General features: G+C 45.1%; 1 protein-coding gene across 1 annotated transcript in view; it reads left to right on the top strand.

Annotated features, from left to right (window-relative positions):
• Positions 1-17,576, top strand: part of CAPN6 (calpain 6) — a 533,527-nt gene that overhangs the window by 109,636 nt on the left and 406,315 nt on the right. The window contains exon 2 of the mRNA XM_085608187.1: positions 10,801-10,972. Coding sequence (XP_085464313.1) covers positions 10,808-10,972 — 165 coding nt within the window. The 5' untranslated portion in view covers positions 10,801-10,807. The remainder of the gene's footprint in view (positions 1-10,800; positions 10,973-17,576) is intronic.

The following is a 17,576-nucleotide window of genomic DNA, read 5'->3' as shown; positions in this document are numbered from 1 at the left end:
TAATACAAAATAATTTAACATTCAGAAAAAAAACTTTCTCCCTTTTTTTGCTGTCATCAGTTTCTACTTAACTTCACTATTCACAGTGATGTCAGTGTAGCTTCTCATAAACAGCAGGGAAAAAAACCAATCAACTAGATTGTTAAAAAAAACCTAATCCCTAATTCTCGCAAATATAATACAAAATCAACACAAATAACAAATCCAATACTATTTCCAATCTTCAAATCTTAACTTTACTTTGTAGTTTCTGTTCACATTTTCCCAATACGCTAAATAATGAAACATTAACTTTTAAAAAGAATAAAAAATCACATTAGATTATTAGACATCAGATGCAGTCATTCTGAGGAATATTTCTAGTGGCCGAGAAAAGTTTTAGAGTGGACAGACAGCAAGTGCAACATCGCTTGTAGGAGTACCTGGGTGTTCTACAAATACCTCCAAAAAAAGAACATGATTTAACTGACCCGGGAATGAAAAGGTCTGGGCTAATAATATTCATGGTTTTATAAGCATCTGCAATACAAATTATCAAGTCTGAGCCCTGTGGGACACCGTACATTAAAGCCACACACCAGGTCAGCAAACAAGCAATGGTCAGCCTGTGGAAATCTCCCCACTGCATGAACTTCAGACAGGTCAATCTGACAAATAATATCACAGAAGGGGTTATCTGGACAGTTACCCTGAATGTTTGCTCCATTATACAGAAACAGAAGTGAGACACGGACAGGCTGTTGGTGCACGCCCTTCAAGCCGCAAGTAAATCATGAGAATATTCGAGGACAGGCAGAAATAATGCCTTTCTTAATCAGTAAGCAAAGTGCCTTCTCACTGAAAGCAACAAAGGCCATAGCAGGACTGCATAACTTAAGTTATATCCATCACCTGCAGTGATCTGTGTTACCAACAATGTCGGTGACCTTCTCCACAATCAAAAACGGTGTGCTACATGCACACCATGGCAGGCAGGGACACAAACCCGGCGAGCCGGCCACCGCCTGAAAGCCCCTAAGAAGTGATTCAACCCACTGCAGTACAACACAAAGGCCAGGAGATGTTATGTTGATGTCACTGCTGGAATGCAAAACGTGACCACGCCTGCAGCTTAGGCACAGGGGGAATAACAACACTTTATAAATCTAAACAGGCCGTTCCAGAGTTGCATCACTTACAGATGCAGGACGCATGAGCCAATTAACTTCTTGCTCCATGATAGAAGGAAAGCATCCCATTCTCCTTCTGCCATGTTTGAGATGTAAAGAACTTCACCACGATGGAGCAATGGAGCAGAGAGTTGGGAGGGGAGTGGAGTGGAAGCAGTACAAGAGGGAAAATAATACTGAGCCCTGGGAGAGGTACACAAGTCAGACAGACACAGAGAAAAAGCGGGGTGGGGGGGATTTTTGGGGGTAGAGAATTAGGAGGATGAGGAAGGTTATGGGGAGCACATCATGAGAGAGAACAACACCGAGCGCTCTGGGAGAAGCACAGGAGATCCCTGGAAAACACACACTCATGGAGTGCTTAACTAAAAAGAAATAAGCACCTGCTCAAGAGTGAGCAGTGGATGGGATTAAGTAATAAGGCCATGCTCCAGGGGAGGGACAAACACAGAAAGAGGAAGAAAAGCTCAAAACAGGGTAAAAAATAAGACGCAAGCAATTGACAGTGACAATAAAGCTGATCAATGGGAAGCACCATGTGGGCTCTAAGCAGACTGGGTTGTGAAAAGACCAATTGGCAACTTACAGACAGCTTGCACTGTCTGGTAGGCACAATATACATATTTTTTTATGTATTAACATCTTAAGTACTCTGTTGATGTGCTCATTTAAAAAATATTAACAAGAAGTACCACCATGTGGTAGACCATCATAGCGCTGGTGTTAAGAAATAGGTACTGGTGCAGAGCACTGGCAAACACAGGCCCAAATTAAGCACTGCTGTGCAGGACAACTCGAGGCTTAGTGGATTTTCCAATTCTATTTACCAGCTTATTAAATTATATGTATTGTCATATATCCTCACTCGTGTGATGCGCAGAACACCTCCATCTCGCTTCTCAAAATAATACAAAAGGGAAATGAGAGAGTATGCAGAAGAGCAGACTCAATAGCCAATTTGACAGGGAGGTTTGTGAATGTACTGAGTAACCTCAATGCAGGATGAGATGAAATACAACCAGTAACAGAACTAGAAATTGACCCAGGAATACTCACAGGACATCCTGACTTTGAGATGGTTACACACAAATAGTAACCTGTCAATTGCTGAAAAATTTGCCTTGGGCAACTTACCATATAGATCAGTGTTTCCCAAACTGTGGTCCGCGGACCCCCAGGGGTCCGTGACACATTCCCAGGGGGTCCTCAGGCAGTAATTTTAAAAGCACAAAAAAGTTCCTTGTAGAATCAGAAGTTTTCCAGCAACAATAAAAGTGTCAAGATTACGTCGGTGATTAATGTACCTGCTGGAGAGAGATGAGAGTTGTGTCAAGTGGCAGCTTTGACTTATCTAATGTAGCACAGAGGGTTAATATGCCTACTGCAAAGAACGTGTACCATGCATTTTGAAAAACATTTTTTATGTGCCTAGGTTAGTGGGTTACTGCTTTAGTCACAGATTCTTTTGTTACTGTGCAGTTCATAAGTGACAATAGTAATCTAGCACAGTGACCTATAAACTGTCATCAAAGAGCTGCTTGCAAGCTGCATGATACAAGTTAGAAACATATGTTTGTTTCAAGTCTTTCATTATCCTAATCCTGCTAAAAAGGTTTATTTGGGTGGCAATACATTTTTATTGTTAAAGTCAATGCTAACCACTGTTATGTTCTGAATCCTGAGTTTGTGCTTCTCCAGACCAAGCACTCTTTAAAAATGCCTACCAGTATGAATAACATGTGAATCCTACACCCTGTAGTCGCATTTGCCTTATGTAACATTTTCTATACACTGATTTACACGTATGAATCATTGTCTCCATGGGGCAGATTTGCAAGGAAATTGACTGTGTGTGTCGCAAGCCATTTGGCTGCGCCGCACTGAGTCACTTTCGAAGCACAGGGATGCGACATATTTACAACAATATGTTGCATCTCTGTGCTTCCCCCTGTGCTGGTGCACAAACTGCTGCCATGCGCCTGCACAGGCACATTTGCACCATGGTGCAAGGATGCCTGTGTCGTGGGGAGATTGTTTACATGCAGGAAGGGTTACTTCCTGCACATAAACAATCAGAAATGGCGTTTTTCAACTTCTAAGTGTGCTGCATTAGCACACATAGAACTTGCAAAACGTCATTGTTTTACTGATTGTTTATGTGCAGGAAGGGAGTCCCTTCCTGTACATAAACAATCACCAGAGGTAATATCCTGTTTCTATGCGTGCTGCAGAATGCAACATGCATAGAAAGAGGAGAAATTAATACATTTCTCCAAGTTGCCCCTCCCTACGCCTCCCCTGGGGTGGCGTAGCATTCAGACACATTTCCAGATTTACGATTCCTCGTAAATCTGGAAATGTGTCTGGTTCCATGGGTTATGCGTGGGAACACCCACAGCAACACTCATGGAACGTCCCTTTCACGTAAAGTGCTGTGTGCAATTGGGCCATATTTACAAGACCAGTAAAAGTCACGCAGGGTTGCTTTTCCTGCCTTGGAAATATGGGGCACTAAAATGCGTCACCGGTGCATCACTTTTTGTGACGCACCTGTGGCGCAAGGGGCTTGTAAATCTGCCCCTATATGTGTGTGATTTAAGGTGCTCTGACATCCTTCAATGGTATGAGAGATGTTATAAAACAAATTAAATACATGTGACAGAGGGGCTATGGAGAGATGAGAGGCACTGTTGGAGGAGGATAATATGGGAATCATTGAAGAACCCCAACAAAGATTGTCATATCCTGGTGCATAGTAAGGTCATCAGTTACTACTCTATGACCTCTAAAAGCTGATACAATTCAATATATAATGATAAATTTGTTGTAGACTGCACCATTGTTTCCTAAATTGTCTTGGGGGGAGAGCCTCCCAAAGCCCCCTTTGTAGTGGTCAGGCGCACTAGGTGTGCACTGTATGGGGACTGGTCTGAAAACATTTGCCAGGGCTGCTTTGGGTTTCCAGTCTGGCCCTGGCAGGAGTCTCATACTGCAAAATAAAACCAACCATTTAAAAGTTAGTCATGGAGATGCAGCGCTAACCCTCCTGTTTTTTGCAAATTCTTTCAATATAAAATACTAAAATCCTTAGTAATTCGAGTATCCGTTTTGTGTGCACACGTGTGTTTATTGTTTTCGAATTACTGTTTTAATGTTTGAAATTTAAGTCATACAAATTGCTTGGGGGTCCCCGGCTTCCAGTGGTGACTCAATTGGGGTCCTCAGGAGTAAACAGTTTGGGAACCACTGATATAGATAACTATATAGATGGTCCTGTAATCCTAAAGCGAATGCCAAATGTACTGGTTATTAATATTGTTTCATGCGTCTGTATCAGCCTAGAAACGTTGTACAATGACACACCTGTCCAATATTAACAGTTAGTGAGTGTAACTCCACTTTAAGTATTTGTGACTGAGGCCTGGTCAGCAGGCCTCTAACAACTGTAGAGTTAAAATGTGGATATCTAAAAAGTGAAAACGTCGATAACTCTGTTGGTCAACTGGTATTCCTTTAAAAACAACTTTGCTGCTCACCTTGTATTTAGAATAATGTGGACTATGCATTGGTTTCTAGTGCCTTATTGGATATAGGGCCACAGAGATAGAATTATCTTCCTCCAGAGATCTGGCTTGTGTCCCCTTTGTCCACCTTAAAAAAAAAACCTCTTTAAAGCACGCTTATTCTTGTTTAAGGCCTGTACCCAGAGGTCCGTTGCCAGCATTGTGTGCATTATTAGTTTTCTCATTTATTCATTCATTCTTTATACACACACAGTTGTACATATTTTCTGTATTCTGGCATACTGCTTATTTATTAACAATGTTCATGAATCTGTAAGGGCTCCCTGACAAATTTCAAAACTGTGTCCCAGATATCTGAGTTGGAAACCTGTCAGTAGAAATCTTCCTTCTATAACCTTCTTTAAATCGAAGTATTTCACTTTTTAAGATGGATGACACCACTTTAAATCCAGTACTTGGTGCACACCAAGTTTGGTGGCCATCTTTGGCAGGATAGGCTCACATGCCTGTGATGCTGTGCCTGATTCTATTTGCCATAATTATGAGACTAAACTAGAGCCCAGCAGCACTTGAAATGATGACCCAGATACTTGAAAGGAGGGGAATACTTATGGAGGAAAAGCAAAAATATATGTAAATGTGGATGGAAACTTCAGAATTATTAGCAATTTCCGGTTACTTGTGTCATTACCTGCCATCATAGGGAATTACAATGGATGTTGACAATCTTCAGACCTGCCTGGTCGTTGGCAATTCAATGGACAGTATATTTTGTATTTCATTCTCAAAAAGCTGCTTTTTTTTGCTACATATTATTTATGGATCAGGAAGTTTTGATAATTTTCACCTTTTCAGAAATTGCTCTTCTGCTTAACACTGTAAGCTTCCAAGTACCTGAACTTTGCATGATACAGAAAGATTTGTTTCAGCTCAGAACATTGCTTTGATAGGATTATGTTGCATAATTTACTACAGAACCACAAATAACTCTAATAAAAACTTAAATGAGGAAACCGGAGCGCTTCTGCCAGGTCTTTTATACACATTGCTGCCAGACCATTTCACTGTTTTCTCTAAGAACTTATTTTCTGTTCATATTTGTCCAGCTTCAAGCATAACACATAGACTTTAATTCAGCATCCACTTAAGAAAGCCATTAACGCACTTGTTTTGATTAGAGGAAAATGTTACTTTTTTCCGGTGAATCTATATAATATCAATTTTCTGTTATAAGTTATTGATTTACTAGACTGTACAGGTGCAGTTAATTTTTTACAATCTTGTATTATGCTGCGACCAGCATTGCAGCAGTATGCTGTGGTCAGCCATCCAGACCAACTCAAGATGAGCAAGCAAATAGTACCAATAGAGAGATTGGGAGAGGATAACAAAGGTCAGAGTTAAATCATTAGAAATTTGCTCCTGTGCAGTTACTCGTATGTTTGGAGCAAATTCCAGATTTCTACGGGATTCCTAAAGAACCCCTACTCAATCCAATTTTCTATTGGGTAGGAAATTCTGCTTGCAGGGGGATATTTTCTCCCAAACCAACCCTGCTAATACACTTGTTCTTGCCTCTGACTGGTGCAAATTAACATTAGTTTCTAGGATGAGAATCTAATCTCTCAGCAAGGGGTAGTTAAGTCCCTTAGAATTACAACTTTGTGGATGTTCACTCACTTGTATCGTTCGCCTAGGGTAAGACCGCCCAAAGGCAGGCCCAGCCCTATAACCTGTGATTGTGGCAGTTCTGACAAAGTGGGTCGAATGTCCACAAGTGTTAAGTGCACCTTAATAAATGTTTACCAGCCCTGATTATGTGAGTGTGAATTGGCATTGTTGGGTTGTAAGGTTCCTATTTTGTTAACTTACTTCGAACATAGGTGGTCAATATGTTCTGTAAATGTGATGCATAATGAAGGTACATAAAGATACCTTCAGGGGCCAATTCTAGTGCCTGTGGAGGGCCTCAAGTGAATCATTTTGTGGGAGGATTGGCACAAAAAGAAGCTAAGAGAATTGAGGTGGATGGAGGGTATCAGGGAGCTTTATTGGCACAGCCCTTCCAGCCAGAATGTTTTATCTTCATATCTTGTCACTTTGAACCTTGACAAACACGTGGTTGAAAAGACACCCGTCGCCATTCCGCACAGTGCGCTTAATACGATAACAAAGCATTAAAGAGGAATTTTATCCTATTTTGTGGGTGTTCGTGGGTGTTCACCATTCATGTGGACAACTCTTATCTAAATCGATCGCATTTTTATCAGATTAATCAAACATATATATACTTACCTCAACAAAGGACAGATTTGTATTGCGAATCAGAACAAATAAATCGCAATTACTTCGCTTGGTGAAACAACACAAGAAGTCCCAGCAAACCTAGTTCTTTTAAATATAAATAGGTGGATTAGAATTTTAAGATTCTAATACATAGACAATAAAGAAACACGGCACATCTTTTTGATCCAGTTACGTGCCATCAACCAAACGCACAATATAATTTTGTGGCAATTCCTGACGAAGGCACACATCGCTCCGAAACGCACGTCGAAGACTTAATTTCTGCAACATTTTAGGTTTTGACTGTAATTTTAAGAATACCAATTATGTACTGAATAATTATTAAAATATTGTTTTTAATTTCACCATATATGTATTTTAAAATAATGAATGTTTTCAGATGAACATTGAATTTGATAATTAGAGATTACATTATTTCATTCAAATATATCTGTGCATTTTTGATCTTTTACACTGAGTTTTATTCGTGTTCAAATATATTAATTTGTGAAGTTTGATTATATGTAAATTGCCTAGGAATTTATTTTCTACTGTGGGTCACTTTGAACCTTGACATGGAGTATCTTCATCTTCCAGAGGGTTCCACTGACTCACTATCCTGTTAAATTGTGGGTTTTGTCTTGACAATTCCATGATTGGTTCTAAAACCTGAACTTCTTGCACTCCTTCAGTGAGGACCAACAAACGCCACAGATAATACAAGGGGCCGAGCCTAGAGTCGGGATATATTGACATCCATGCCTGCATTATTTTGGATGATGTACAGCAACTCCCTGTCTTAAGCATAGCTACCCAGGTGGTGTATTGGAATACATTTTAGAAAACAGAAAGTGTGTGGTGGGTGCATTCGAATTCGGTGCTAACAGAACATCAATCCAGATGAATATAGGTCAATCTGGTAAATACTCAGTGAGATACAGTTCATGAAACATGAGTGCTTAGGCATGAGTGACAGGCTGTCTCTGCCATTTGAATCAAGCTGCTCTTTACAATTGAAGCCCAGCAAGACAACAACCAGCCTGGGTCTGCCTTTGTTCCCTTTTAAAAACAATATGGCCCGGCAGGTCGGGCTACACTGTTCCTATGGGAGTGTAACCAAAGGTATCTTGCGTAAGGTAGCAAAAACGAGGGACTGGAATGTGGAGTGATTACCAGTGGATGATATTTTTAAATCATCTAATCCATACTAGTCTTTGAAGCCCTGCCATCTATTTCTAAAAGTTGCCTTTTTTATCCCCAAAAAATATCCAATTTGTCACTAAAACATAGGTGTCGTAAGCAATGTATAGCGGATACTTTTAATTCCTGAGATTCCTATGGACAGAACAAAGTAAAAGAACATGTGGATACATAGCAGCAAATTCATAATAGGTACCTTACCTTTGCCCTGTAATAGTTCACAAGAGTGTTCAGACCGAAGAAGAGGCGAAGGAGGTGTTTAGGAGTATTTTACTCATTGAAAAGGGAATCTGCTCCCAGCCAAGTGGGCACTGCACTCTGAGCACCTCTTACAATGGGTACCAGGGGTAGCAGTTGCAATGGCTGACTTGCCTTTTGTTTCCCCAGGCACTGTATTTTATTACCCCTGGCACTGCCCTCGCTGCCACCAATCTCAATATTCAATATGGCAGCCACAAGATCAGAAAGTAAATAGGGTTCTTAGTTCTCTTTGTAGCTCTTTATTTCTTCTAGTTTCCACTCCTTGACTTTCTCCTGGTCCAGAAGCATCAGACAGGGGGGTGGTGAGGACTATTTGTGTTGCAAGGAGTCCGTTCCCCTGCATTAGGCACGTAGGCGCATTGATAATAATTCCTTAATTGCTTGGATAGTTGAATTTTGAAACTTCTTTCTTCAGGAATGATGAAAGGGATTTAATTACATTCTTATTGAGAGCCAAATGTTTGTTCAGGAATTGGATATATTGAAATTGTTATTGAGAGTAAATGCTTGAAAGTAGGCCTAACAGTTAAACCTCACATGGGAGAAAGCCCAGTTTCCTGAGTTCTATTCATGTTATTCTTCATTTTGGGTTCAATATGAAGATCATGGCAAGCTGGTGCATGGATTATATGGCAGGGAAAAGATGAAACCATATAAAGTTACACAGGACAGTTTGTGGGACATATTATGCCCTAGTAGTGGATCCCATGAACATGTCACTGCAGGTGTTACTTAAAATCCCATTTGGAGGGAGAGTTATCACAGAAAACATCAGGTGATCTATAAGATTACACATAGTGGATGACAATTAGAGAAGAGTTCTTATTCTATAATTGAGCTCAGCTATATCACACAGCTGTGTAAAGGTAATATTGTAGATAGGTCATGGGAAGGTCATATGGGGCTAAAGGTGTACATTATTAACATTACGTTTGTCACTCTAAACCATCTGATAGAATCCTGCAGAAGCTGAACAGGAGTCGGGGAGTACTAGTTGATGTGTATTGGAGGAACGTCTGGGTTTCATACACTATGGCCACCGGGCCATGATTCCTGTCTCAGACGTAACTTTTCTACGTTATGCATACTCTTCTGATATCCAAGCAGGCCACTGTCTGTTGTCACTCTGAAGCACATGGTTTGTAAAGATGCCTGGTTTCAAATCTTCGGGGATGAGTTCTGATCACATATTATTAAAATGTTTCTCTTCCAGGTTCAGCTCTCCCTTAATGGTGTGCTGTTCAAGTCAGCGGGGTCATGGTGTGCTGTAGGTGTCAGTGGGATAATGGTGTGCTGTTCAAGTCAGTGGGTTTCTTTCAAAATTTGAATCATTTATAGAGCAAGTTGATCCACACGTTTCTTTTGTTGTGATGTAAGGACTATTAGAACACTGGAATGTTGAGCGCTCTATTGAAAACAATGGAGTGCTCTGGGCTTCTAATGGCTGGTAGAAGCCCGGAACATCAACATTCTAATGGTTAACAAAGGCCTCATGGAGCCCGAGGGTGTTTTAGTTCCCCCCGGACCAGGTGAGGCCTTTGTTTTACAAAATAGAACATTCTGCCCTCTATGGGTGGAATGTTCCAATAGCATAAGATCCCTCCGTCGCGGGCGCTACTGGCCATTAAAGGCTGGCTCCCTTGTTAAAGGCAGTCACCTTGGGCTCAGGCCTTTAACGCTGGAGCGGGCCTTTAATGGCCAGTAGAGCCCACTACTACGGAGGACTCTAAGGCTACAACAATGAACTGGAATGTGGTAGTTCAGCTCTCAATGAATTCTTGGCTTGGTTGGATAGTGTTTTGCAGGAGAGGCTGTTGGCATGTTATATATTAAATACAAATATGTTGCGGTGAGTAAGAGGTGCGATGCAGGCAGAGTCAAACCAAGAAAGGATACTAGTGTCCTCCTAATCTAGGCAGAATGTCTAAGCATTCATTAAGGGGTGCGATGAGTAGAGTTGAAATGTCAGTGGCAAGTCACTGTGCCTTTTTAATTGCTCCGGTGGTTGCAGTAAGCAGGGAGTAGGCGATGGTGGTTGTAGTAGGCACAACATACTTTTTAGCTTGTAGTGTCCAAATGAGGCATGGCCTGTCTGGAGCAATCTGCTTGTTTTTTTCCACTCCCCTCTTTCGCACTACTAATCTCTCCTTGTGTGTCTTTGAATCCTTTAGTGTATCTATATTCTTTGTAATGCTTGACTTTATAACTAATAGAACTTCACATATTTCAATGTAAACTAAAGGAAAATGTATTGATGATTCTGTGTAATATTGGTTTTTAAATTGTGAGTTCATGTGCGAAAAAGTTTATGAAAACTCTGCATCTGCAAAAACCTAAATGGTTTCCATATGACGTTGTAGGAGGACAATGAGTTCAGCAGTCATACATTTCAAAGGCCAGAGGTATGATGACTTGAAGCAGGAGTGTGCCAAGCAGGGGCGCCTCTTTGAAGACCCAGAGTTCCCAGCTTCGGATGGGTCCCTGCTCTACAGCAAGCCCCCCTCTGGGAGAGTGGAGTGGAAGCGCCCCAAGGTAAACCAGTCCCCCTACCCCTCTTCCTACATCCTAAGTGCAGTACATCATCTGTAGGGTGCAGACAGAGGTTTTTTTTTTTATAGATGTAGGCTACCAAATGCATATAGTAAATGTAAGGCTACTGCACTATTTCAATGCCGTTTATTATATGTTGTCCAAGTTTGCATCCATATGATATATTTGTTCTGCTGCTAGCTAGCAGTCGCATCATTTCACGACTGCTGGTATTATAACACAGTGCTAATGTTGACCTGATTTTTTTTTATTTTTTTTATAAGAAACCTTTATTACACATTAAAAAGATACAGACAAGGGCCTACAACCACAAGGGCCGGCCGCTAGAAAGCTCGGGAGCCAGCAAGACAACGCCATACAATCAAATGAGCCAGAAGCAAAAGCTCCCGAAAGTTCGTAAGCACATATAACAGGCCGCGGCCATAGTCCAAGGGCGATCAAAAAGGACGGTTTCATATTTTGTATTGAAAAACAACCAATAACACACAAACAAGGCAATGAGAGTCCGAAATAGCAGCGTGCGCTCCCCAGGACGGGGGAAGATCCACATTATCTGGAATAACTCTTGACAGGAGGTGGTAGTGGGGGGCGGCGGAGAAGAGGACAAAGCATACACAATTACGTAGAATGTGCGGCTAGGGGGACAAAGCGACGTCGACCTCTCGCGGCAGAGGCGGAGCGCAGATATTTCCACGATAGGAATTCCATGGACCCCACACCTTAGTCCACCTCCCAGGCTTGCCTCTCGCCACATACACCGTCTTCTCCCTGAACATACACCAATCCATATTCTCCTTCCATACCGAAATCGTAGGCGGCCTCGGGGAACCCCACAACTGTGCGATGTTGCGCTTAGCCACCATGTACCCCAAAGTCACCCACTGCGTCTGCACCGCATTATAGTCATTTGGTTCCCAGACATTCAGCAAACACCTCCTGGCCTCTGGTAACAAAGCGACATGCGTGACCTCCTCCATTACAGTATGTACCCCGTTCCAAAATCGTACGACCTCCGAACATTCCCATAGGATATGAAGAAAGGTACCCAACAAGCCACAGCCACGCTTACACATTCCATCCCTCGAATAACCCATACGTATCAAACCAGGCCCTGTGACATACACTCTATGGAGTATCTTCAGCTGCACAAATCTAAGGCGGGCCGGGATCGCCACCTCTTTCGGGGAGGCCACCGCCGATACCCAATCCTCATCGTCCAGTTCCAATCCGTCAGCCATCCACGCCTCCCGCAGATGGGTCAGCAAGTCCGTACGATCATTAATACGTTTTTTATAGATCAGAGAAATAGTGCTGTCGGGCACATAGCCATCTAACACTCTATCTTCCAACGGGGAATATTCTGGGATAGCAGCAACATCCGGAAAAACCGAACCCAGCGCATGGTAGACCTGTGCATATAGGAAGTACTCCCTATCATTTAATTTGTATTCAGTTTTGAGCATTTCAAACGTTTTAAAGGACCCTTTCGCCCAGAGGTCACCCACCTTACTTATACCAATCATATCCCATTTCTCAAAGCCTTTCGTTTTCCACAGACAACCCAAGCGCTGGGAGGCATACAACGGCGTCGCTCGAGTCAAGCGATCCCTCCACCCCATCGCAGCATTTGCCGCATGCCACACGCGTACCGCAACTTGCGTTGGTCCTGTCAACCGTGCATCCGGAGTCGCCGAATACAGTGCCCTATTCAATTGTAATCCCTGCCCGGAAGTAATAACTTATCCATCTCGAAGGCCGGATTCAAAGCAGGACCGTATATCCCGTGGTTCACCGCCGCCAACTGAGACGCCCAATAGTATCTTTTAATATCGGGGAGGGCAACACCCCCATCATACCAAGGGAGTGTCAACTTAGCGAGAGCGATCCTCGGTCGCCCGTCCCAAAACAGTTGGCGCTGAAGACCCTCCACCTCACGGAAGTAACGGGCCGGCACGACATCTAGCGTATTTTGTAAAGCGTACAAGAAGCGAGGCAGCGACATCATTTTAAACAATGCCGCCCGTCCGAGCGGCGAGAGCGGAAGCCGTCGCCACCTCGCGACGTCGGCCTTCAATCGCTGGAGTGGAGGGAGAAGGTTTCGCTCATAGCGGACCGCGGGGTCCAGTGATATGAAGATTCCCAAATATTTGAACCCTAATGTAGCAATCTGAATAGGGCACCCCCGCGGCAGGAGGGGGGGCCTCGCCCGAGAGGACGTAAACACATGACTTGGCCCAGTTGATAACCAGGCCAGAATTACGACCGAAGGAATTCAATACGTCCACCAATACAATTAGCGACTGTCGAGGAGAGGTGAGTTACAGAAGGATGTCATCCGCATAAAGGGAGACACGGTCCTCAAATTCCGGCATCCATCTAATGCCCCGCAACGACGGCTCCCAACGCAACCAGGCAGCGAGAGGTTCTAAAGAAAGTGCAAAGAGGAGGGGCGACAACGGACAGCCCTGTCGCGTACCTCTCCCCAGCGCGAAGGGAGCCGACACCCTACCATTCACCACAACCTGCGCCAATGGGTCAGCGTATAGTAATTTTACCCACCCAATGAATTCAGGGCCAAACCCGAATTTCGCTAACGCAGCCCAAATATACGGCCACTCTAAAGTATCGAACGCCATGGTAGCGTCCAAAGACGCCAAGATGGCCGGCTCATGCATAAACTCCGCTCTAGCAAGCACGCCATGCAACCGCCTCAGGTTCAGGGCGGTACTAAGATGAGGTATAAAACTGGACTGGTCCTGATGAATCAAGTCGCCCACGACCCGAACCAGACGATTGGCCAATACCTTAGCCAGAATTTTGGGTTCCGCGTTCAACAACGAGATAGGCCTGTAGGAGGCACAGCGGTCTTGCGGCTTCCCCTCTTTATGTATCACAACTATGGTGGCAAGACGTTGGTCAAGGGGGAGGGAGCCCGCCGCCCGTGCAGCGAGAAACATGTCACGGAGATACGGTGCTAACTTATCTGGACGCAACTTATATAGTTCAATGGGGAGACCATTGGGACCCATGGCCTTACCAGAAGCGATCGAGCGAATGGCCAGAGCAATCTCATCCGGCGACAACTTCGCCTCCATCAATATGCTATCAGCCTCCGAGAGGGACGGCAATGCAATATCTCTAAGCAACAGATGAGAGTCCACCTCCGAGCGCCCAGAGACCGGAGAGTATACCCCACGGAAGTAATCCGCGAAGCAGTCAACAATTTCTACCGGGTCAGTCACACACACGTCATCCACTCTCTCTACAACCGGCACCACTCTACTCGCTCTCTCCTTCCTGTCCAACCAAGCAATCAACTTTCCGGCCTTATCTCCCACATCATACAGTCGTCTTTGTTGCTTTCTACTCATCCTTTTAGCAGCATCCGTGACCAGCGCTCTATAATCTGACTGTTTAAGGCTGAGAACATGCAATTTCTCATCCGTAACACCCCACTCCAAATCCCCCTCCATCTCAGCTATGTCAGTTTCCAGGCGAACCACCTCTTCCCTCCCGCACCTCCTAGCATGGGAAATAAGAGACAAGGCATGCCCCCGGATCACCGTTTTATAACCTTCCCATAGGGAGACAGCAGACGACACTGACCCTACATTATCGTTGAAGTAGTGATCAATGGACCTAACCAGTTCCGCGCGAATATTAGGGTTACGTAAATACCAGGGGTTAATTGGCGCTACTCTTCCCTCTGCCCCAGGAACAACCTCCATCTGCAACAATAGAGGGGAATGGTCAGAAATACCTCGGGCCAAATGACGCACCTCCCCGATTATTCCAGCCTGGAACGCCGGCATAAGTATATAATCAAGTCTCGAGAGACTCCCGTGGGCCCCCGAGTGGAAGGTGTATTGTGCCTGTCCCGGGTGCATCAGTCTCCAGCAATCTATAAGTCCTAAAGTATCTAGAAAGCCACCCAGCCAGGCCTGGGCTCTAGGGAGATCCCTGGGGGGGTGACGGTCCTCTATACCGGATACAACAGCGTTAAAATCACCCCCTAACACCAGAACCCCCCCAGGGAGTCCCAGGACCAAACGCCCCAAATCAGCAAATGTAGCCGTCTGCAATCCCGGTGGCACATAAACAGCAACGAGCGAAACAGTTCTACCCTCCCATCTCCCCACCAATGCTGCATATCGCCCTCTATCATCGTGGAGCACCTCGTCCACCTCCAACAGGAGAGAGGCCCTGACCAAGATACCCACTCCCCTAGAGCCAGAAGTGAAACCAGAGTGAACAGCAAGGCGATAGCCCCGCCTATTCAGGGCATGGAAGGAGTTCCCAATCAGATGTGTCTCCTGCAGGAAAACAATGTCGGGTGAGATCCGTTTCAAAAACTGCAACACCACCCCGCGCTTGATCCTATCCCCCAGTCCGTTCACATTCCACGAAAGTATTCTCAATCCCTTACCCCCCACCCCGCTCCCGTGCATGATGCCCACATCCCGGAGAACACAGCCAAGACAAATCAGCAGCTAACCTCACATTGCCTTGTGAAACAAACAAACAGTCCCCAACAACCCCCCTCCCCCACAATATCCCAACCACAACTCCCCCTCCCTGCACCCCTGCTTGAGCCCAAACAGCCCCCCCAACTTGCAGTGTGCCTGTCGCCCTAACATATACTGAACCACAAAAAGAACCCCTGAAGGAGGAAAGGGCCCCAATATGCTCCCCACAACCTCCGAGCATTTGAAGGGCATATTGCACCAAACTTGAGTCCCATAGAGCTAAGGTACAAAACGTCCCCAGCCTAGTCCATCACCGGGAACCAAAGTTCTAGTCCTGTTCCGCCGAACCCTCGCCACTCTCCGCCGTCTGACCATCCCGACCTCGACTCCGAGGCAGGGTATCCAACCAATCTCCAACCGCCTCCGGCCGGTCGAAGAAGTGCGAGCGATCCTCGAACTCAACCCACAACCTGGCCGGAAATAGCATCGCATACTTCAGCTCCATGTCCCTCAAGCGCCGTTTGACGCCCAAGAATCCCAGTCGTTGTTTTTGGACCGCTTGCGTAAAGTCTGGATAGAAGCTGACGTTAGAGTTGTCAAACTTCAGCGGCCCATTCACCCTCGCCGCCTGAAGGATAGCATTTGTGTCCCGAAAGTTAAAAAGTCGGGCAATTATAGGCCGCGGGGGAGCACCCACTTTCGGCGCACCACCCGGAATTCTGTGAGCCCGCTCCACCGCAAAGAATTTGCTCAGCCCCTTGGGTGCGAGATGGTTGACCACCAGATCCTCAACAAAAAGGTCAGCAACAGGGTTCTCCGATCGTTCCGGTACCCCAATTATACGAACATTGTTCCGCCTGGCCCTGCTTTCGGAATCCTCAAGTCGACGGTCAGTTAGGTCACTGGCCAGCCGTAACCTACGAACCTCCGTTTGCAGGGCTGCCACGTCCACAGTTAGGCTCGACGCAGTGTGGTTCAAAGCATCGACCCGCTCATTCGTTTTAGACAGATCCGCCCTGACCAGATTTACATCGATCAGGACCGCATCCAATTTACGAGCCAGGGTATCAAACTGCTGACCCACTGCAGCCTTCATCTCCTCAATGGCGCCCATGACGTCTATCAAAGTCAAGTCAGCAGATAGGCCCGAGACAGCCTTGGACCTTTCCGGCGATTTATGCGACTCACCAGGGGATCCCTTTGTCTGCGCATAGCGGTCCATATTATTAGCCTGGGTGTAAACTCCCCGCCGGGTATTCTTGGGTTTCTGCTTGTCTCCGTCCAGTCTCGCCGCCATCGTCCGGTGACCACTGAGATCGGCACCTGCCAGCACAGGAGTAGGGACCAGACAGCTGATTCAAGGGACCACAGCCGTCACGGACTGTAGCCTATGTATAGTCCGAGATCCAGGCCAAACACTCCGCCATCCACGCTACTCTGGAACATCAAGGTCCCTCAGCCGATGTCAGCAAACAGGTTCGAAAACGAAAGTGAAAGTGCGGGGTACGTGACAGGCCAGGCCCTGCATGCCGCTGTTGTTCACTTCGTACCCGGGCACCGCACCAACTCGAGTTCGGGACCAAGGCAGGAGCAGGCCGTAAACTTCAGATCGCAACCATTCCGGTTCCCCGAGCCCGATTTGAATTTGGAGAACGGATGGCACCTCAGCTCAAGCTCATCAACAAAAGCCCGTCGACAAAACCAGGATTAATTCAGGATAGACGTGGGAGGTTGCGGAGGCCCTCGGGAGCCTTGAGCCTACGCGGCCATCTTGGTTACGCGCTAGGCTCCTCCCATGTTGACCTGATTTTACTTAGTTTGTGTCCTTATCAGAGTAGCTGGCTGACCTTTTCAGCAAGGTTTTACATGACTGTTTGTGAACGACCTTTTTTTATTAAAGTATTGCATGTATGTAGTCTTAATACTAGCACATGTCTCATGAAAAGAGATGAAAAGAAATATTGACCAGTACAGCAGAATACCTTGATAACACAAGCAACATGTAAAGCTTTATCGTTGCGAAAAGGAAGGCTGTGTGAGGCTCCATTAAAGAGGTTCTGTTTATCAGATTTTAGAAGGCTGTATATGGACGTGGCTGGATATTGGAAAGGGTTCCACTT

Source organism: Triturus cristatus, chromosome 5_2 (genome assembly GCF_964204655.1).
Source record: "Triturus cristatus chromosome 5_2, aTriCri1.1, whole genome shotgun sequence".
NCBI classification, from domain to species: domain Eukaryota; kingdom Metazoa; phylum Chordata; class Amphibia; order Caudata; family Salamandridae; genus Triturus; species Triturus cristatus.
This window is presented reverse-complemented; position numbering and strand designations above follow the sequence as displayed.